Here is a 23701-nt window from a genome sequence, read left to right on the forward strand (position 1 = left end):
AATTTCATCCCTGGACAATGGACCTTGACTTTTTAGCCTGTCAAAGTCCAACAACCTCTTAAGAATTCCTCATCCCTGGCTTATATTCATGCATATATTCTTGGATCCCGGTCCCATTAACAGTGGTATATCAATAAAGGTAGCTAATAATTTTGATGAGGACATACCTATTACTACAGTGGAAGATCTATTGGGCTGGATCTATGATGTTCATATAACCTATTGACTTAGCACTAGTATTAAATTAAGGTTACCATGTAGGTTGTTTTTACTTAGTATTAAGGCTCAAAATCATGTGCAAATCCCACTACCATGGTTTGCTAAATTACTGTTTGGTGTTATTTGTGAACAACAGCCAGAATGGATGAGTATTAAGAGTGAATTCTGGCTCCTTGGCCAACATTTTTTTTGCTATGCTATGAATTCCATGTATCAAGTTTTTATCTTCAGAGTTTCAAAGAAACATTTTAAAGAGTCAGTCTGAAAGCATACATTGATAGAGAAAAACTACTGAAGACTAGATTCAGGTTAAGTTGTAATAAGTATCAGTCGAGATAAAAACCAAAGATCAGTGTCCATATAAGACAGGAGGCTAAATGGCTAAACCTACTCCTAATTTTCTTTCTCTATATAATTAAGTCAGCCAACAACAGAGAAAGGGATGTAAAGCAGGGCTGTCAAACTCCCGGCCCATGGGCTGGATGTGTCACATGCTGTCCACGCCCATGCCCAGTTTAGCGAAAGGGGGGAAGTCTCGATATGTCACATGATGCCACCATGACGACATGAGTTTGGCACCCCTAATTTAAGGTAACTTTAAATTAAAGTGATTCAAAACATACTTTAACAAATAAATGCATCCCATGTCCGTGTTTGTAAACTGCATGCACTGGCTAATTAGTGGGTTATGGACAATAATATGTTGTCTTGCAAGTAATTGTATAAGTTAGAGATTCTATCTTGCATAGAATAATATGAGCATGGTGAGGAAAAGAAGTGGGTTGCTTTGTACTTTGTGCCTTACTGGATTAAACAAAGCCACAATGACCATGGCATATCGAAGACTGCAATTTCAAATACAAGAGGAATAATGGCATGAGAAAAGGAAAGTGGGGAAAAGGGCTTAGTGTCTGAAAGTAAGTGAAAGGAAAATAAGTATAGATGTGAATGATACTAGCCTAATCTTACAAAGTAAATACATGTAAAGAAATGAAGGTTTAATTTTAAAAGAAAGGACTTAAATGTATGTATGAAATTGTATCATCTAGGTGGCTGGGAGCATGTATGAAAGTAGGAATCCACAAATTGGTGAAAGTTATGTTTTGCCCCACAGAGAACATAATGGAAGAATTAAGGATGAATGTTGGAAAAAATGCAACATTCTGAATTAACAGGAACAACATCATTCTGTTAGGTGGAATGAAGAGGAACTTGTTGAGAAGAAACAATTCGGTTATTTGAAGATTGAAGAATGTGAAGAATGTGACTATTTGAATTTCCATTTCTAAAACATGGCTTAAGCCTAAGTACATTCTTTTCATATATACACCTGAAGAAGGAATTAATCAAAAGGCATAATTGATTCCTTATCTATAATGAAATAGTAAAAGAATCAGTGCTTAAGAGTACAGTAAGTTCTGAATGTCAGAGAAATTATAACCGGATAGTTCCAGGAACTCGGGTAGTTCTGTGGGAAAAAGTGAGTATGAAAGAAAAAAAGATGTGAAAGAAACTAAAATGGAAATAGAAGCCATGTATGAAAAAGCACTGCAAGATAAATTAATCTTCCAAGATAATTAATGCAAAGTGAATGTAAAGAAAGAAGATATGGAAGCATTTTGAAATACAGCGAGAAGAATCATTGCAGACAGCCACAGGGAAGTGTGGAGTTGCCCTAATGGAAAGTATGAAAAAATTCTCTTGATGTGATGAAGGTGTTACAAAGAGGTGTTACATTCATGCTTCTGTGTGCTTCAAAGCACCTCTTAGAAATAGTGTTTTACAACCCTACTCTGTGGGGCTGGGTTTGTGGTTGTGTAGAAAGGAGGGGGGGGAATTGTCTGCCCTAAAACAATGGAATTTTGCAACAGTTTATTTTACATTTAATTTATGCAGTTATTTGATTAATGAACTGGGTAATTAATAAAATGGCTAATTAATCTGGAGCATCCATGGAGCCATTGAGAGTTGAGTGATAGACAAGAAAAATTGTTACTGTTAGGGCTGTGTGCAAGGACAGACACTATTTTCTCTGCTTTTTTCACATCTTTGGAGCTGTAAAGTAATATAATAATTATTATAGATAATTTGGGCAGATAATTGGCTGGCTTTTATTACATTTAACTAAAATCTGGTAATTATTTACAATTTTTATTTATTCATTTCTATCACTTAACAAGCTCTGTCTCTCACATTATATTACTGTCTAAAAAACATAAACCAACTCATAGTTTAAATACTAGCCTTAAAATAACTTTATGCTCCAGATAGTTCAAGCTTGAAAAGCCGCTTCACCACATTCAGAAATGCTAACAAATCAGGGGCTATCTTGTGTATACAATTATTCCAAAGGGCTAGGACCATCCTTAAGGTGACACGGTGGTTAGAATGCAGCATTGCAGGCAAACTCTGCCCATGGTCAGGAGTTCGATCCTGAATGGTTCAGGGTTGACTCAGCCTTCAATCCTTCTGAGGTCACTAAAATGGGAGCCCACTTTATTGGGGGCAATATACTGACATTGTAAAATGCTCAGAGTGCTGTAAAGCACTGTGGAGTGATATATACAAGCACTATTGCTATTGCTATTCTGCTTCTGGTCTTCCATTTTCTTAAACTTTCAAAGATGGAAAACCTATGATATCCCCTTCAAAGCAGCACAAACAAGATGGTGTTTGTCTCTTTAGAGGAAGTGTATTATTTATTTTTGTTTGTTTATTTATATTTCACATTTCTGGATTGCCCATCTCCTTCAAAGAGGCTCATGCCACATATGACTGTAAAGTTTAATAGCAGCACTAATTCCTGTACTGAGAAACCTACCAACAACCAATACAATTGGGTGAATCCGCTCAGGTTGGGTGAACTGCTGCCTTCTGTATCAACTCATATTTACATATATAAATACACAACCCAACTGCTTGCAGGATGGGTTTCTTGTGACTCTCTAAAGTTACCTCAAATAAAAGGCAAATTGGATAGGAGTGGGCTCTGAAAATCCAGTTCGTGTTTGAGAATGCCCAACCTTTCGAAATGCTCCCAAATCTCTTTGCTTGCCATTAGCTCACTTGCTCTGATATTACAAGAGCTTGAAAACAGGAAACGGTCTCTGAGGCTTTAGAATCTGAACTTTATCTTCACCTTGCTGGTCAGCTGGATGACTCAGCCTTCATACAGTTCGGTTCAATAATCTTGGAACCTCTGAATCAGCATGCACAAAATTATCCTCCCCTTTTCCAAGATGCACTGTTAGTACTTTTTATAAAACCCATTACAGTGTTTGCATAAGTGACATTAGGGGAGACTCAGAAATAGTGCTGGTGTTTTCTCCATCTTGTAAATGAGTACTGTCTTATGACTCCTTGGCTTATGGCTGTATAATAAGCTTATAGTTAAGTGATGTCTTGAAGTGGAGTTTTGAGGCTCTTCTCTTAACTATCAGATTACATCAGCCTGTGTAATTTCAAACAGATCTGGCTATTTCAAGAGTCAGTAGGGAAATGAATGACTTTCTAAACAAAAGACAGATGGGCTTTCCCTTCTGATGTTGATGAGGTGAAAAATGAACTCTCCTAAAATTCCTCATGGTCATAAGAACACTTAATGGGAAGTTTAAACATTCACCAGGACTGCTTAGGTCCATTATGTCCTTTTTACATGTAGTGTTATCCTACTTACAAATGGAAACTAGCAGGATGCTCATGTAAAACTCATAGTCAGAAAATAAACTGCAATCTATTGATAGACTTTGCACTATGTTACCCAGATGGCAAAGCTGCTGTATTACCTTTCATTGTGTCTTCTGTGTAATTCTGCCAACCAGGTTTAAAGCAGTGGTATAGTCTTCTAATCTTTGGTAAATAAAATGCACATCTATACAACTTCCCATTCCTTGTGTTTTTTTCCTTTTTAAAAAAATATCTTTATTGAAAGAATATCTTACAACGATTTTTAAAATTGCACAAACATAAAAGACAAAGTAGAAAAAAGAAAAGAAAAGAAAGGGTAATGGAAAAAGTGAAGGAAAACAAAAGAAAGAAAAAGGCATTTAAAATAGCGACTTCGATGATCTTTGCAGCAGTTAGAAACACAAATCTTTTTAATACTTTTTAATCAATAAATCCCCAAATCGCCACTAGATTTTTATTCATTTTCAGCCAAAAATCCATAAAGGGTTTCCAATTTTTTTTATAAAAGTGGTTCTAATTCCCTACTTAATCAAAACAAATCAATTTAGCAATTTTTGCAAACTCAGCTATCTTCACAATCCATTCCTCCCCTACTGATGTTTCCATAGTTTTCTATCTTTGTGCCTATAATAGCCTCACTGCAGTTATATATAAAACTAATTGTTCGTGAGATTTTTTTAGTTGACTGTCCATAAATCCTAATCAGAAAAGTTCTTTTATCTGAAATTTAATTTTTAGAACTCCCTGCATTATCATACGTATATAAAACATTTTTTTTGCTTTTTCACAAGTCTATCATATATGATGAAATATCCCTTCATGTTTTTCATATTTCCAATTATGATTAGATGTACTTTTATACATCTTAGGCAATTTCTCTGATGTCATACACCAACAGTATACCATTTTTTGAAAGTGTTATCCAAATTGTAAGACAATGTGATTTTCAGGCCTCACTGGCGCAGTGGTTAGAGTGCAGTACTGCAGGCTACTTCTGCTGACTGTCGGCTGCCTGAAATTTGACAGTTCAGATCTCACCAGACTCAAGGTTGACTCAGCTTTCCATCTTTCCAAGGTGGGTAAAATGAGGACCCAGATTGTTGGGGGCAATAGGCTGACACTGTAAACCGCTTAGAGAGGGCTGTAAAGCACTGTAAAGCGGTATATAAGTCTAAAGGCTATTGCTATTGATTTTAACCACATTCTATTCCATTGATCCATCTGAATATTATCACCAAAATTCTTGGGTCATTTTTAACATACATTCTTTTAATTTGCTCTTCCCCTTTTTTCAAATCTCAACAAAAGTCATACATTTTAGCAATCACATGTTCATCCTTTGTATGTAATTCAAATTTTCAAATTTCATTGTATCATATTCTATTCCTGGTATGTTTTTTTTTATCTATATTACATCTTTTCCTTAATTTGCATATGAGAACCATTGAAAACTAAACCTCTCTGCAGTCAATTGTTCTCTTGGTTTCAACTTAAGCTCACCTGTGCTAGGAAGTCTTTATATGTTAACCATTTATCTGTGCCTGGTGTTTCTTGTCTATAAAACACTTCTTGAGTTGAGGCCTACAAAGGTATTTTCTGGCTTAGCCCAGGTTTGTATCTATTTCATATTCCTAGTATTATATTCCTAATATAATGATTTTTAAAATCTACATTTACTTTATCATACCATAAGTAACAATGCCATCTAAACCTCAGACCATGATCTTCTAAATCTAAAAGTCTCTTTATTTCTTAACACCAGTCATTCCTTCATCCAAACCAAACTGCAGACAGGAAAGTACCATTTAAAATCAGGTAATTCAATCCTCCTGATTCCTTTGCATGTTGGAGAATCTTATATTTAATTTGGGGGGAGGGGTTTCTCCTGCCTTCTAAACCTGGATATGTCTTTTGCACTGTTCAAATGGTACATCAGTTCTCAAAACAGGTATTATCTGAAATAAGAATAACATTCTAGCTAACAAAGAAGTTCTTCCCAACAGTGATATATGTCATTTTTCTCACATTAATAAATCCTATTTAATTTCATTCCATATTTTATTTTGAAATAACTTACAAGTCATGTAGTAATAGTAATACCAAAATATTTCCCTTTTTCTCCAATCCGAAATCTAGTTTTTATAGTTAATTCTTTTTGCTCTTCCATCTTTATGTTCTTTGTCAACAACTTTATTTTTTTCCTCAATTTTAAATCCAGTCAATGCACCAAATTCCAAGATTTTTTCATTAATACATCTGTCCCTTTTAGGTGGTTCCCCAAAATTAAAGTCAAATCATCAAAACTTCCCTTAATTTATAAACTTCTTTTTTAAAAACTTTCACTCTAATAATTCTGTCATCTTGTCTTTTGGCTCTATTTGAAACATCAAGACCCAGAATGAATAATAAAGCGAGCTTTTCTGCCTCAATCCTTTTTGTATTTGACAAGGCTTGATCAATCCCCCTTCATATTTATTTGTACCATTTGTGAAGTATATATCAATTGAATCCATGTAATAAAATTGTCTTCCAGTATCTTCCAAAATCCAAAAAGTCCATTTTAAATTGTCAAACATTCTCTGTATTGTAAATTGGCAGAACATTAACTGGCTCCATTCTTCTTCCCAAAATTTTTCACTTAGTTTCTCCATCCTCTTTTTGCACTTGACTCTGATTGAGAGACTTTGAAGTTATAGTAAAAAAGAAAGAAAGAAAGAAAAATAAATCAACCACATCAAAATAAATCAAAATAAATTAACCGTACCTGTTAAAGTATGATTTCTCTAATGTACAGTTTTGTGACTGAATCATTAGCCCACTGAAGTCATTGCAAATATTCTGATTTCATCACTTATTACTTAAAGTTAAAAAATAATATTTTTAAACACTTCTCTTATTCGATTCCTGGAATATATATATTAGTGCAAAGCTTTTTTTATCAACTGCCTGGAAAAGGGAAAATGAGTAATACTGTTCAATTACCTGAAATGCAAATAAGTTCATGCTGTCTAATCAGATGCTCTTATCTTGTTGGAAACATTGAAGCTTGCTATTCAAAGAAGTACAATTGTACTCACGTGCCAATTTTTTGAATTGAGACAAAATAGGTTCATAAAGGTCGTAATAGATTTGTTCAGGTTTGCTGTTGTTTCGAATAAACAGGAGATCTTCCACAGTAACCGGATCATTCTTCCCTTGCCACAAAGTCAGACTGTATCTAGAAAAAGAAGATATTTGGGCCTTGACAAATATTTTCAGACTGTGATACCAAAGGCAGAACTTACATACTTGCTGCCCTCTCTTTCTTTCTTTCTTTCTCTCTCTCTCCCTCCCTCCCTCTTTCTCTCTCTCTTTCTCTCATACACACACACACAGAGAGACTTTGATTTAATCATGATTTGTTGAACAAACTATAGTCAGTCTTGCAGATGAGAAAGCAATAATGGTTTGTTCTGCCAATTCTGATTTATTCTTTATTCTTCTCCAAGTATCCAGAGATACTCACTCAATTCTGAATGAGCCCTTTCAAACCAGATGTGATGGGATCACCAATTCCATAACTCTCACCCAGTCTGGTCATTTGGCTAAGAGTTCTTGGAACCATTCTTTCATTACTCATAAAGCACAGACATGAGTGAGGGAGGCTGGTTTGAATACATCAAGATACAGCCATGCTATCAAACTCTCACCTTTTGGATTGACTCAGAAGCCAATTCAGATGAGTCCAGCCTGGTTTTACCATGACAGCTCTTACAGGGAAGGTGATTTGCTGAGGCAGGTTTCCCACAAGGGAATGCATTTCCTCTACCATACTCTGCGTGTAGGTTTTGTTTGGAAAGTGAGATAAATAGAGGGTTGTCCATCCCGGAGAAAGAGTGCAGTTTGGAAACTTCTCCTGAATGAGAGTCAGGAATCTAAGAAGCAATCAGTAACAATCATGTAGTTGCAGTTCCATCAGTGGTGGGTTGCCCCCGGTTCGGACCGGTTCCATAGAACCGGTAGTAAAACCGGAGGGAGGCTCCGCCCACCGACCTCGATGTCATCAGAATGCTTCTCTGCATGCACAGAAGCTTCTGTGCATGCACAGAAGACCGCGCGCGCGTGGCCCTGTTGCAAACCAGTAGTAAAGGTAAGTAGAACCCACCCCTGAGTTCCATACGCATTAAAAAAAGGAAACCATTATTAGTCTTTTCCATACTGGACTAGGTATGATTTTATGTATGTCCCTTGGACAATTTGATTTAGAAATAACATTTGATATCAGAGACTCAGTCTGGTTCCAAGTGAGTTTCTATTGGCAAGGTGTGGACTTGAATTGACATTTTCCTAGCCAAAATCTAGAAAGGACTATAGGAAGTTTATCAGTATGCAAGGACACCTTACTCGCATGATAAATCCACAATTTCATTTGGGGAAGACAGAAGTGGCATGTGCTTTGTGGGAATCTCACGTGACTTTCTGACCGTGGCAGCCAAAGTGTCTGGTACATGCCGGCACATGTAAACTTCCAATCAAATCTGCTAATCTGCTATCTCAGATCCTTAGTAAAACTTCATTACAGATTAGGTTTGTTATCTTGTTACTCATCAGATATAAACACAGTAATCTGCTTCTTATCTTAGCTAAGGGCTACAACAATAAAAGTTAACACCTCTTATAAAAGAATATTTTCTTTAATATATAGCATCAGGAAAGGAGGTGTCATAGGTCAGGGATGAAAAATCATAGATTCAGTCATGGTTTATCATCATAGATTACTGCCATTCAAACCTATATTAGCCAACTTTTTTATAAAACATGCTATCAAATATTTGGGTTATGCCTCTTAACTCCAGCTAAAGATTCTAAAGGCACCAGAGTGAAAAAAGGCTACTGTAGACAGAATTGAAGTCAATGAACCAATAGTTTGTCTTGGCTTAAAGTGGCTTTCTATGGTCCTTGGAAATAAGTAGTGTAATACATACTTTTATATAAATATAAGAGAAGTAGTTCATTTTACTCACTGGCTTGCATTAACTGCAATATCAATAGGAACATTTGGGCCTTTCAAAATATCTGCATTTAGCCAAACAGGTCGGTCAATATTCAACTCAGAAGATGTTTTTAGTAAGATATCCAGAGATGGGCCCACTGTCTTGATGTTTTTGAAATCCAGCTTGATCACTATTGGCAAGAACAAGAAATTCTTGAGAAATATTTATTTCTCTTCCCCATTCATTACAATGGATGTCTCTTTTTTAATTGCAGTGTTATACCTTTATCAGATAACCTGAGCACTGTCGTCAGCCATTCCTGAAGTGTATTGTCACTGTAGATGACAGGGGGGTGAGCCATAATTGGTTTCTCTGTCTCATTGGGTGTATTGTATCCTTCAAGGGTGACATCAGATTCTAGCGCCATGACATCAGCTGTTCTCAGAGAGAAGGAGAAAGAGAGAACATTGAAAAATGAAGGGCGGCCTGTGGAGTGGAGCAATTTATATGCATAAAAATTATCAAGGACGTATTTCAAATTTGAGGAGCTGGGAAGGAATGGGAACAAGGATTAAAATAGTGCTGTGCAGAAAATTATCTATAATTTTTATTAACATGCAGCTCAGAACTTTTATAGGATTCCCTGAAAGAGTATTTGCTTTGAAAAAATTTTTTCAAGGGAGGAAAACAAACTCAAATTCTCATAAATGATGTCTGCTAATTTTATACTTACTTAAGTTACAATTTTGTCCAATAAATCATCACATTCTACCATCATCTCTCCAACAATCTGTAGTGTTCCTGGCTTCCATACTTCAATTGAAATCCAAGGGATATCACAATAACAACAATTTTGCAATAGTCTTTTTCATATTGGAAATGTGGGCTAATTCTCAGCCACTTCCAACAATAAACAAGCTCAGATACATTACCAAGAGAAATTCAAAGGATATTCTCAAACATTGAGCGAGTGAGAGAAAGACAGTAAACTTTTTTTTGTGAGGGGCTTTTGAGAAATTGCAAGCAGATTTTGGCATATCAAATCCCATGTTCAGTTATTAGCATCACCACACAGGGCTGGAAAAACTATTGAGAACATCTATCCATTAATGAGTTAGATAGGTCAATGACCAATTCAATGTAAGGTGACTTCTTACGTGTCCATAGATACTGTATAAAGTCTGTGCTTCTCTTTCAACTTTTATTTTTGGCTATTTTTAAAATTAAAACATTCAGCACATGAGGCAATAAGATGGCACAATTTTCTAAAGTAAAGTGACTGGCAGATTTTTGGATGCATAGAATGAATAAGCTGTGAAGATAGGCATGCCTCTTGGCTGCTTTTGCTACACAACCCACCATTCTGAGATCTGGTCACTATTTTTAAACAAATTATCATGAGCTCTTCCAATAATATTATCATTTATTACAGCTCCTTATTCCCCAGATTGGATAACTTCCTACTTTTTAAAACCAATATGTAATTTTTCAGTGTTCCTAGGTGAAGTAATAATAAATACCATCTTCAACCAAAATAGCCAATGATTAGAAATATTTGGAATTATAGTCCTTCTGGGAGACATGTTTGGCTAGTCTTATATAACTTTTTGTTGGAATTCATGTATTTCTTTTATTTTTTTTTAACGTTTTATATTTTAAATTACTAACATTACAAACAACATGTACAATATTTCACCCTGTGCTATACATAAGAAAGGAAGATTTGGTTCTTCGGATATATCCTCATGATCGCCAAAATCCACGTTCTCGGGGTACAGGTACCGAAGCATCCAATTTTCCCAGCGCATAGTCCACAAATGGTTTCCAAATTTTCCAGAAAATGTCTTCTTTATAGTCACCATTTCTAATTTTAATATCACATGTCATTTTATCATTTAAAGCTAATTTCCACATTTCACAATACCATTCTTCTATTCTAAAATTCACATCTAATTTCCAATATCTGGCTATTATAATTCTACCCATTATAATCATAATTCTAATCAATTCTTTCTCATATTTTGTTGGTTCTATTTCCTTAATTAGCAACAGTAATATAGTTTCTGGTCTCAATATTATTGCTTTCCCCATCATTTCAAATATCATTTCCTCCAATTGTTGCCAAAACTTTTTAACTTTATCACATTTGTACCACATATGTTCATAAGTCCCTAATTCCATATCACATCTCCAACATTGTTTACTAATTTTTTTATCCATCAATGACAATCTTAATGGAGTCAAATACCATTTCCAAACAACCTTATAATTATGCTCTTTAATCCTTACAGATAAAGTCTTCATAATTCTACTCTTCCAATTCACGTTCCAATCTAAATCTGATATTTTAATATTAAGTTCTTTTTCCCAATTCATCTTCATCACCCTTTGTGGTTTTCCATCAAAATTTATAATCTTATATATCTTACTAACGAGTCCCTTTAGCCCAATTTCATCTTTCATAATTTGGAATACTAAATATTCAAATTCAGTTTTACTTCTACTTATCGAACAATTGTCCCTTACCTTCTTAGTCCATTTTTCTATCTGTATTTTTTCAAACCAGCCTAAACCCAATTTTTCAATCATTTCTTTTTTCCTCCTTTCATTTTCTGAAGTTTTTAACCAATCTATTATAGTTTGTATATTTTCATCTTCCATTACCCTATCACGACTTATATTAGTTTTAATCGGCCAATTTTCAATTGTCTTCCCTAAGAAAATTATATCTGGAATTAAAATTTTAACAAATTTGTTCCAAATTTTACTCAGTCCCTTTAACCAATAGCTATTAATTACACATTTTGATTTTGCTTTATCTAAAAACCATGTTGAGCCAAATCTCTTGATGTCCTTTAATTCTAAATCTCTCCAATGACTATCTTCTCCTTTAAATATTTTTACCACAGTCCGAATAGCATAAGCCCAATAATAATTGAGTAATTTGGGGATTCCTAATCCACCTTCCTTTTGATTTTGATACCACATTTTCTTCACTAATCTAGGTCTTTTCCCACCATTACAAAATTTATCCAATTTCTTCTGATATCCTTCAATATCTTTCTCTGTCAAGTTTAACGGTAACATCTCAAATAAAAAATTAAACTTTGGCAACAACATCATCTTACACATTGCAATTCTACCAAACCAAGACAACTTTATCATTTTATATTTATCTATCTTTTTCTCAATTTCATTCATCACCACATCATAATTTAATTTTTTCATTTCTTTAACTTTGAGTGAAAGTGTTATGCCCAAATATTTCAATGTTTTTTTAATCCTTATCCCAAGTTGTTCTTGCATATTCTCCCACTCCTTACCATTATTATTCATTAATAATTCCGATTTTGACCAATTTATTTTCAAACCTGTCATTTCCTCAAATTCTTCCAAATGCTTATGTATCCTTTTCAAATCTTTCTCTATATCTTTCAAAATAATCAAAGTATCATCCGCATACAGATTTATCTTATATCCCTTATACCCTTCCAATTCTTCATCTTTTTCTATCATTTTAGTCAAAATTTCCATAACTAATAAAAATAATGTTGGAGACAGGGGACATCCTTGTCTTGTACCCGCTTCCAATCTTATCTCTTCTGTCAGCCTTCCATTCACCTTCACTCTTGCACTACTTTTTTGATACAGTTTTGAAATAACATGTATAAACTTATTACCAAAACCTAGTACCTCAACAATTGTTTTAATAGTTTCCCATTGTACAGAGTCAAAAGCTTTGAAAATATCTAATGATATTATACCTATTTTATCAGCATTATATTCAGCAACATCTATAATATTTAATACTCTTCTGACAATATCACTCATGTATCTACCCTTCACAAAACCTACTTGGTTATAACTTATATATCTATCTATAAATCTACTTAATCTATTATTTATAATGGCAGTAAATATCTTTGCATCTTGATTAATTAAAGAGATGGGCCGATAGGACTCAATCCTTTCTAAGTCTTTATCTGGTTTAGGGATTATAGATATCACCGTTCTGTTCCATGACAACGGAGCTTCTCCACCATGTAAAATTCCATTAAATAGTTTTTGCAATTTTGGTATTATTATTTCCTTAAATTCTTTATAAAACTCAGCAGGTAATCCATCTTCACCTGGAGCTTTCCCTAATTTTATTTTTTGTATTACTCCATTAATCTTGTCTTGTGTTATATCTTCTTCCATTAAATCTTTATATGTTTGGTCAATTTTCACAACATGTTTTTCTAAATAGCTTCTCAGTTTTCCCCGATCAATTAATTTTTTCGAATATAAATTTTGAAAAAAGTTCCTGACCACTTCACATTTTTCTATTTTTTTATAGCGTCTTATACCCTTATCATCTATCAAGGCTCCAATTTCTCTCTTCTCTCTTTTATTTTTCGCCATCCTTGCTAATAACTTAGAGTTTTTATTGCTAAATTCAAAAAAATTCCTATTTAAATATCTCATATTCTTTTTTACCAATTCTATATCTTCTTCTATCAATTTATTTTTTAGCAAATTTAATTCCTCCCAAAAAAATTTTTTCTTTAGTAAGCAAAAATTGATTTTCCAATTCTTTAATCTGGCTTTTATCTTTTTCAATTTTATTTTTATAATTTTTATATTTTCTGCTTGATAACTTGATACTTTCCCCTCTAAACACTGCTTTCATCGCATCCCAAACAATTTCAAATTTAACCTCTCCATTATCATTCAATCTCCAACATTCTTCCCATTTTTTAAATATCCATTTTTTATCCTCTTCATTTTTATACAGTTTTTCATCATATCTCCAACAACTTCCTTTTTTCTCAAAATTAAAATCTATTTCCATCATAACTTCTGCATGATCAGAATCCTTAAAAATTCCCACATCTATCTTATCCACATTATTCAACAAATCTTTAGAAACTAAGATATAGTCAATTCTTGAATATGTATTATGTATCTTAGAGTAAAAAGTGTACACTCTTTCAGTTCCTTTCACTTCTCTCCAGACATCCACCACGCCGTTTTGAAACATCCATTTATTTAAGGTCCCCATTTTATTTGCTCCTCCACAACGAGTGGGGTTAGTACTATCTATTTTATCTCTAATTAAATTAAAATCCCCAGCCACAATTACTTTCCCTACACTTTCGATTTCCAAAATTTTAGTTATTTTTTCAAGAAATTCTTTTTGCTTCTCATTTGGTAAATATAAATTAACCAGTGTCACTTTTTCCTCGTTAATATTTCCCACAATTATTAAATATCTTCCTTCTTCATCCACAATTACTTGTTCTTTTTCAAAATATACCCTATCTGATATCAATATAGCAACTCCTCTAGCTTTTGAAGTTCCAAAAGATTTTTCATAAATTTGCATACCCTTTATGTACATTTTATTTGAGTCTTCAGATTTCTGATGGGTTTCTTGCAAAAATAATATATCTGGTAAATCTCTTTTAATTTTAAGTTCCAATCGTCTTCTCTTGATCTGATTCCCTGTACCCTTCACATTCCATGTCATTATTTTTATTAAACCCATTTAAACTGTAACTTTTTTAATCCTTTCCCCTCCTCTTCCTTTCTGTGCCCAGATCCCAGCACCAATCTCCCACATTCCAAACAACATTCAACATAGAAGAAAAAAAACAATAAAAAAAAAACAAAAAAGGACAAAAAAAGCATCAAACATTGAATAACAAACAATATTCGTCCCCCACATCCTCAATTGGTTTCCGCCTCTATAAAGAGAGTGGGGGAGAGGGGACGTGCCAATGGTCGGGTCACTTCTTTCGGGTAGTCTACTTAAATTCATCTCTCAGAGAAAAGGGTGGTAATTTCTCCCCGCACTCAGCTTCCTGCAATTCTTTTTCAAGATCCTTGAATTTCTTATCCGCTCCATCTCCCATTATATCATCACGACACGCAACTCCTCTGGAATTCATGTATTTCTATGCAACAATTACAGTAGTACTCAGCCAATAGATGGCAGTATTTACAAGTCTGGATCAATGGTATATACTCTATGTTCTTTTGTTCTAAGTAAAGTTTCCTGTTTTCCTGTTACAGTAATATAGGTAAAGCACATGGTGACTGTACTTTTTGTGCAGTCTGTCAGCACTTCAACCTGCATTTACTCTAGTGCTGACATAAGAAGGAGAAGAGGGTTTGAGACGACATCGAAACCTGACACAGTCTCTGCGTAGTGCTCTGTGGTGCTTTATATAAAACAGAATTTCTAACACTTTCCCATCTGCTGCCTAAAGATTTGGGGGAGGGGGGTAGCCAAATTATGGAGGCATGACTGTTTAAAAATTATATAGCAGACACATGCTTTGAGAATTTTTTTCATTCTAAATCCATTCTAAAAAGTACATAGTGCAGTTTTAAACTCCAGTAATTTCCTAAGTAGGTAAAATTATGTTAATTTTCTGCTTGCATTTTTGATTCCTCTAATTGGGCATCTCTGTAATCTTGTTAAGTAATCATCATCTAAATAACATTTTGTACCATGTCTATTATACGAATAGGAAATTTCAGTTGTTCCTGTCTCCCATAAATTCGTCCATTCTTCATAAAATATGTGATTTTCCTCCTACCCAAATAAATGTTTGATGTGCTTCAAAAGGCTTCTACATAAATTTGATAAACAAGGCATAGGATTCTACCCTCCTGTCCATTCTCCTCATATAACTATGACAAGATGGTAAATCATTTCAGGCAATTCCATACAAAATGCACTGTTTGGCATGCTAGATATTTGTAAAGTACAACTAAAACCTCTTATCATTATCATTCCAGTATAAGCCATCTTTTTTCGTCATTACTTCAAGATTTCAAGGCCTTGACTAATCACAAAGAATGATGTGGTTCATGTGTTAAAGTTTAGCAGAATTTATAATTTATAATCCACTTCTTGGTGATTTAATGTTCAGTTTTTATCTATAAAACTAAAATTAGACCAGAAAGTTTTTTTTAAATGTTTTGTTTCTCATTGAAATAAATTTACAAAATATTGCAAGCATTTTGCCTATTAAATAAACTTTATTTGTGTTACCGAAGGCTCCCAGGGTCTAAGAATTCAAAGTGTTGGATTCTTTTTTCAAATAGACAAAAGAAATGGCATTTGTTTTTCAGGAAGCAAGTAGAACCAGTTACAACAACTTGCTTACTTAGTGCTGCTAACCTGTTCACACAGGCATGTTATTTAATGGTGAGTGAGGCACTCCCAGTTCTTTTATAAACTATTTCCACTACAATCAGAAGCAATTACAGCTAATATGTTATTGCTCTTTCATGCTAAGAGTAATAGAGGCTTCGGGACAATGTCTCTTTACACTTTCTGTGGGCTTCTTCATTTTGATTCATTAATATAAATTGAAAAGCAAGGATTCAGTATAGAAGTGATAGTTTGAGCTACATTCAGCAGCTCTGTAAATCAGGAAGGACAAAGACAAATATCTAACTGCAGAGCAATGGGACAAGTTTAGCAACATCACAATCCTAATTGTACGACTACCCTTCTCTCCTATAAAAAGTGCTGTAATTTTGGGAGATGTTTTAAGTGTACGTGACATCACTTGCTAGCTTTCTCCTCATCCCTGGAGCGATTTTGCAAAAAAATTATTATGCAGAAATAACTGACCATGTACCACTTCACTTTTAGGGGGGAAACAAAATTGGACAGCCTGCTTAAAGGAAGAGTGGGACAAGAAAGACTGCCAGCTCAGTCTACCCTTTGATTTACAATAAATTGTTGCTGCTATTGTTTTTCTTAGCATTTAATCCAATGATTGAGCCTCTACAGTACTTATTTTTGCATCACCCTCATCAATTCTTGCAATGAAATTTATCAATGAATGATGCACTAAGAAGGTTTGTTTATCTGTTGGCTTGGTACTTGACACAGAACCCGACACTGATTAAGGCTAAAAAAAAAATTAAATTCATCCAAGGTTACCTATCTGTTACCTAAGAGAGGACTAGAACCTAGATTTCCAGCTCCTAGCACCTTAAATGCGACACTGCAACTTGGAATGTATTCCAAGTGTACATAAGTGCCTTCTCACTTCTGTTAGAACCCAACCAAGAACAGATTAGAGAGGAGACACCAAATGGCAGGTTGGTTGCTAGGCAGAAGGAAATGCTACATTGGGAGTAGCTGGGAAAAAAGTAGTTAAGGATAAAGGGAACAAAAACAAAAACTGGAATAGCTATGGGAAAAGATGGAATTGCTAAGAAAATGTTAGGTGTGTAGCAGGGGTGGGTTCTACTTACCTTTACTACTGGTTCACATTGTGCCCATGCGCGCACGCTCTTTTGCGCATGCACAGAAGCTTCTGCCCATGCGCATATCAATGGTGGGTTGCCCCCGGTTCGGACCGGTTCTATAGAATCGGTAGTAAAACCGGAGAGAGGCTCCACCGACCGACCCCGATGTCATCAGAACGCTTCTGTGCACGCAAGCGAAGCAAGCACACACGAGTGGCCCTGTTGCGAACTGGTAGTAAAGGTAAGTAGAACCCACCCCAGCGCATATCACTTCTGATGACGTCCAGGTCAGTGGGTGGAGCCTCCCGCCAGTTTTACTCACCACTGGTGTATAGAACTAATGGAAGGTTGGAAAGATCATTGTGTTTGGGGAGAAATGTGCAGTGGAGTGACTGGGAAATAGACAGACAGCACATCAGAGAAAGAAATTTGAGGAGCATCAGGGAGTTTCTAATTGTGGCATCTTGTCTGCTCAGCTCTGGCAGCACTGTTGGCATAGCAGTCACTTTAAATGCAGTGAAAACAGCCATGAACAAAACCTGGCCAATTATAATGTAAAATGAAAAAAAATATGAGCAAAATTTGCAGGATTTATTCTGGTCACAAGATATATTTTTCTGTAGCGAGACTTTTTTGTGTGATGATGCTTGTTTTGAAAACAAGTTCAGGGTTCAGAATGTTTTTAGTCCCAAAATAGAAAGACTGATGCTCTCTTTTACTCTGGTACATCTAGGCTGCAAATTTATATACATATCCTGCAGTGGTGGGTTTCAAAATTTTTTACTACCGGTTCTGTGGGTGTGGCTTGGTGGGCATGACATGGCTTGGTGGGCATGGCAGGAAAGGATACTATAAAATCTCCATTCTCACCCCGTTCCAGGGGAAGGTTACTGCAAAATCCCCATTTCCCCCCGATCAGCTGGGACTCAGGAGGCAGAGAATAGATGGGGGCTGGGCTAGTCAGAATTTTTACTACTGGTTCTCCAGAACTGGTCGGAACCTGCTGAAACCTACCTCTGATATACTGTAGTATGTATTTAGGAAGAGATCTCACTGGGTTTAGTGGGAATTACTTTTGGTCATCATGTTGTTTGCTAAGGTAAAGGTAAAGGTTCCCCCGCACATGCGTGCTGGTCGTTTCCGGCTCTAGGGGGCGGTGCTCATCTCCGTTCTAAGCCGAAAAGCCAGCGCTGTCCGAAGATGTCTCCATGGTTATGTGACCGGCATGACTAAATGCCAAAGGCGCATGGAACACTGATATCTTCCGACCAAGGTGGTCTCTATTTTTCTACTTGCATTTTTATATGCTTTCGAACTGCTAGGTTGGCAGAAGCTGGGACAAGTAATGGCAGCTCACACCATTACGCGGCGTTAGGGATTTGAACCACCGAACTGCCGACCTTCTGATCGACAAGCTCAGCATCTTAGCCACTGAGCCACCGCATCCCTTCATTGTTTGCTACACGTGTCCAAATTAGAAAGAAAAAACAATCTTACCTTTTAAGGCCTCTTCCATGTCATTCTTACTATTTGCAGCATGATACCAGGTGACCAGCAATCCATCTTTTCTGTCTATTCTCTTCAGATTAAGCAAATAATCTAATACGTCTCCTCCTGAATAAAAGGAGGGCCTTGGCACCTTGTCTGAAAGATTCAATCAGGACATTGTACAAAAAATAAATATGCTCAATTCACACTAATATCTAGACGAAGATAAGGAACATTTAAGGAACATTAACACCTCTGGGGTATTGTCAATATTTGGGACCTATTAACACATATAGGTAGTCCTTGACTTACAACTTTTCATTTAGTGACCATTCTACAACAGCACTGAAGACAGTGACTTATGACTGTTTTTCACACTTATGACCATTTGTAGCATCCCCATGGTCTCGTGATCAAAATTTGGACTCTTAGCAAGTGGCTCATATTTATGACGGTTGCAGTGTCCTGAGGTCACGTGATCACTTTTTATAAACTTCTGACAAGCAAAATCAATAGGGAAGCCAGATGTACTTAACATCTTAACAGTAGTGTTACTACTTTAACAACTGCAGTGATTCGCTTAATAACTATGGCGAGCAAGGTTGTAAAATGGGGTAAAACTCACTTAACAACAGTTTCACTTAGCAATAGAAATTTTGGGCTCAGTTGTGAGTTGAGGACTACCTCTAGTTTCTTATCTTTGTTATAGGAACACGTTTAATTATCTTCAGTGAAGGAAAGAATAACATTTTCTTCCTGTGTAAGGTATATTTCTGGAAACAAGCCTACATTTAGTCTTGTGTATTTCAAATGCATGAAGAAATTATAAAACTGGGCTAATAATGAGAATATTACCTGGCTTAAGTGGACCTATGTTTGAATTCTAATGTTGGCTTCATAAGACTTGGATTTACCATAGTTTCTTCTGTACTCAGATTGCAAAGATTCAGAGCCAAAGTGCTATGTATCCCAAAGTGCTATGCAAACTGGATTGACTGAGAAAGAAACTCAGGAACTCAAATGGAGCATTGTAGGTTAGTAAGATGTTTGCGTGCAATCACTTTGCTTTATTTGCAAAAGCTTATTGGATACAGATGATTATGTCATTCTTTTCTCCTTATTTTTGTTTCCAGATAAAAATACTTTAAGGAGAAAATGATGAAATTGTTCAGGTATCTTCTGAAGGGACCCTTCCATCTGGAATCACTTTCATATTGTGTATCTTTCTCCATGGTTGGTAGCTGAGTTTGTCTGTATATTCTACCAACAGGCACTTTCTATAGTTTCAGGTCATTTTCTTCATGAATTCAGCTCTAGGAGAGATTCTATGAGGCTATACCATTAAACGAGGGGTGAAATGCTCCCGGTTCGGACCAGATCGCCCAATCTGGTAGCAATGGTGGTGGGTGGTTCGGAGAACCGGTAGCAAAAATCTCTGCACACACACCCCCTCCATGCCCAGCTGAGCCACACGATCATCAGAGGCTGGTTTTTTTACTTTTAAAAGCATTTTTTCTACAACCTCTTCGGCCAAAATGCTTTTAAAAGTTAAAAAAAAAGCCTCTGATGATTGCGTGGCTCAGCTGGGATTGTCAGAGGCTTTTAAAAATATTTTTTCTACAATCTCTTCAGCCGAAGATGTAGAAAAAAATGCTTTTAAAAGTTAAAAAAAAAAGAGTTGGCCACGCCCACCCAGCCACGTTAACCCCCCCCTCAACCAAGCCACACTCACAGAACCGATAGTAACAAATTTTACATTTCACCACTGCATTAAACTGAAAGAAGCCTTTTTTTTCTCTCAATGGGACATACTTTTAAACCATCACCTTGTAGGAATATTTTACTGCAGATCTAAAGTTAAATGGTATCTTTCATTATAACAACATCTCACTCCAATACACAATGGGCGAGCATTCGTATCCTACAGAATTCTTTCTTATAGTCATCTGCTAGCCAAAATATTCTGTGAAATAAGAAACTTAACACACAGGCTCTAAAGAAGATGCAAATTAAAACAATTCAACAGTTAATTAAAATGATGGGTTTCAAAATAAAAGCATAAATCTGTAGTACCAGCACTAGAAAAAAATAAATGAAACATGTAAGAGATTAAATGGAGGGGTGGGAAAGAAAATCCCCAACACCCCAACTGAATTCTTGAAAACAAATGATATACCATGCCAAAGTTAATATTGTACAGTTATTTTATCTGTATCCATATCTCCATATAATTTGTAACAGAATTAAGAATGTAAAAGTATTACACATATGTATTTCATTGGTCTTTATTAGCACAACTGATTCTTATGTGCCAAGATTTTGTCAGGAAAAGATTTGGAATGGTTCCCTCACATTGTTTTTGGAGGGCTGACATGTTATAAAAATGTAATTTTTAAAATGCTCTTTGTAACCTGCTGAATCAACCATTGACTCTGGCAGTTTGCAATAATAAAAAAAACACTGGGTGTACAGTAATAAAGAACATAAAGAATTAAAGTAAAAGTCAGGTTATGTTTAAAATAAGCCAAACTAGCTCTAGCACAGCTGTCAATTTCAACATAATCCAAATATGAATAATCATATGAAATTCTAAACCTGCAATCGCACGCTCGTGGAAAACACTGGCTCCCAGCTCAAAATCGCTTGACTTGGCTTGGCGTTCATACCTTCTAGAAATTGTTTTCTGACTGCGAGCCACACTAAGAGAACGATGCAGCCAGAAATCACTACCACAGCACTGATCAAAGCAACAACTGTTCCTTTTCTTCCAGAAGAACAGCCCATCTTGGAAACCATCATATTTTTGATCTGCAAAAGTTTCTTGGCATCTGTGTTTCAACAATGACACCTTCTTTTCCAATGTAAGGCAAGAAAATCAATGGAAGTTGAAAAGAATTCTGAAGAATTTCGTTCCAGCAAGAAACCCTGGTTGATGAAACCAGGATCCAAAACCAATGAAACAGGGTACAGTCCAAGTGAGTATTTTCTTGATCGAAAACTCTTCTTTAAAATCTACAATTTTCTTCTTAGTTATTTGAACAATACTAATGGTAGAACATTGTCTTGAACAAATTTCTTGTGCTGTCATACTATTCCCATACTACTTCACTATGCAGTCAGTTTGTCAAGTCTTTCTTGAAGAATTATAACGTGGCTGAAAAACTTCTGATCATCTGGTACCGTCACCCAAAAAAAAATAAAAATCTTTTTAACAGATAACTCAGTTCCTTGCAGAATGTGCTTCCTAATAATTATAAGCTGTTGTGCTGGAATTAAAAATGAAGGCGTAACCACAGAACAGGTTCTCATAAGGAAACTCCAAACAACAATGACTTCTCTGCTCTGAGGCTCACAAAGAACTCTGCAAAAAGCCTCTCGGGTTATGCCTATTATAGATGGAATTTGTGTCCCTCCTTCGTTCCGTGTCGATCAACACAACAAGTGCTTTGAGTTTAAAGTCCATCTTTCCAACAACTGCAAATGGAAAGAAGGTATTCCTGTCACCTATTTGTGGCATTGGAGCCATGGGTATGAAAGTTAGGGTTGAGAGCTTTCTTCAGAAAGCTTTTCAAAACTCCCTGGGTAAATATTGGGTCCCACCAAATCTTGCAGAAAGAAAACCTTGCTGTTTTTAAATTAGCAGGTTAGAAATCACGCCGATACAATCACATCTTCGTTTTTCCTATCCTTGCCAGATTTTTTTTTTTTTAAAAAAAACATTAATCTACAGCTATATGTATCCTGAGAGATGCAGAGATTGCAGATCTCATAACGATTGAACTTATCCCACTGTACATACAAGAGACTGGAAGCAAACCCTAGCAAATCTCTGTAAAGCCTTTAAGAATCTGTCTGGCTTTGCATATCCCAAGGTGAAGATGGGCTTGCAGTTGATATACTGGGCCAACTCCTGAGTCTGCTCTCATTGTTGTCAAGTTAGAACCATGGCAACCAGCTCAAGCTGATCCAGATTGCAAAATTACAAGAGCATCACGGAGGAAGAAGTGTTTTAGGGCACAGCCAGGTGACAATATTAAATTGCTATCCTCCAGTCGATGAGCTGGCAGAAAAGTATGCCAGTGTAAACTGTGCTGCCCTTATTGCTGCTAATCTCTATTCTGACACAGAAATGAGGCCATTTCTGACTGGTGCCTATCTTTGTAAATTTAATATGGGACAAGTTAATTTAATATGGGACAAGTTAATTTAATATGGGACAAGTTAAGCAGCTGATGGTTCTCTTTGGCATTATTCATCCCACCAAGCATCCCATGCCAGCACCCCTTTTCTTAATATTTAGTGCGGGGTTAGGTGCTTATATACTGTAAAGGGTTAAGCTACTTTGCTGGCACAGAAGTGCTCCGTGCCTATGATCTATTATTCTGGTTTTGAAATTTGGTGTAGCATTCTGCGCCATGGTGGCACCATGGTTAGAATGCAGCACTGCAATCTAATTCACTGCTCACTCCAGGAGTTTGATCCTGACAGAGCTCAGCGTTGACTCAGCCTTCCATCCTTCCGAGATCAGTAAAATGAGGACCCAGATTGTTGGCGGCAATATGTTGACTCTGTAAACTGCTTAGAGAGGGCTGTAAAACACTGTGAAGCGGTATATAAGTCTAAGTGCTATTGCTATAAAAGCAGCAAATGTGTAGCCCATCTATCAGGCTGCAAGCACAGAGAGGGGTTGCAAGAAAAAGGAGCATCTTGAAAGATCCCACACATTTCATCAGTTTCATTGATTATATGCCATCAAGTTAGTATCAACTCTTAAGGAGCACAGTTTTCTCTGTTTCCCCTTTCATAACTTGGCTTCTTCCCCTTCAGTCAGACAGAGCTGAATTCTATGACACTTATTTTGAACTGGTCTGAAAACAGACATGATCCATTATTAAACCCACAGTTATATCCAAGAAGATCAGAACACGTTTTGCTTTGCTATGGATACGCAACATGTTCTGTGAAGTAGATTCTGTAATTATTTTCCCCTCCCAAAATGTGTTCGCCACTGCATAGGAATTATTGTCAGGGTGTTATGCTGCAAAAGTAAATAATACCAAACATAACAAAACTAT

The 23701-nt window shown here is 35.9% G+C and overlaps 1 protein-coding gene across 2 annotated transcripts; it reads right to left on the reverse strand.

The window, feature by feature from the left end:
- Positions 1-1327: 1327 nt before the first annotated feature.
- Positions 1328-21428, reverse strand: FAM151A (family with sequence similarity 151 member A). Of its 2 annotated transcripts, XM_034415149.2 has the most exons (7): positions 21293-21428; positions 18636-18782; positions 9162-9314; positions 8910-9069; positions 7596-7820; positions 6984-7123; positions 1328-6588 (listed from the first exon to the last, which is right to left on the reverse strand). In XM_034415149.2, the coding sequence occupies exons 1-7, from the start codon at positions 21423-21425 to the stop codon at positions 6545-6547; spliced, it is 1002 nt and encodes a 333-aa protein (XP_034271040.1). In that variant the 5' UTR covers positions 21426-21428; the 3' UTR covers positions 1328-6544. The 2 variants fall into 2 exon arrangements, with proteins under 2 accessions (XP_034271040.1, XP_034271041.1); XM_034415150.2 differs by lacking the exon at positions 18636-18782 and having other exon boundaries at positions 21293-21425.
- Between the last annotated feature and the right edge of the window lie 2273 nt (positions 21429-23701).

Source organism: Pantherophis guttatus, chromosome 3 (genome assembly GCF_059756535.1).
Source record: "Pantherophis guttatus breed Tessera chromosome 3, ASM5975653v1, whole genome shotgun sequence".
NCBI lineage: Eukaryota > Metazoa > Chordata > Lepidosauria > Squamata > Colubridae > Pantherophis > Pantherophis guttatus.

Excerpts from the sequence above, each read along its gene's own strand:
- FAM151A (XM_034415149.2), bottom strand. The coding sequence starts at position 21,425 with ATGATGGTTTCCAAGATGGGCTGTTCTTCTGGAAGAAAAGGAACAGTT. Across the intron at positions 9,070-9,161 it reads GCTCAGGTTATCTGATAAAG|TGATCAAGCTGGATTTCAAA; the intron begins GTATAACACTGC and ends TCTTGCCAATAG. Across the intron at positions 7,821-8,909 it reads ATTGCAGTTAATGCAAGCCA|ATTCCTGACTCTCATTCAGG; the intron begins GTGAGTAAAATG and ends ATTGCTTCTTAG.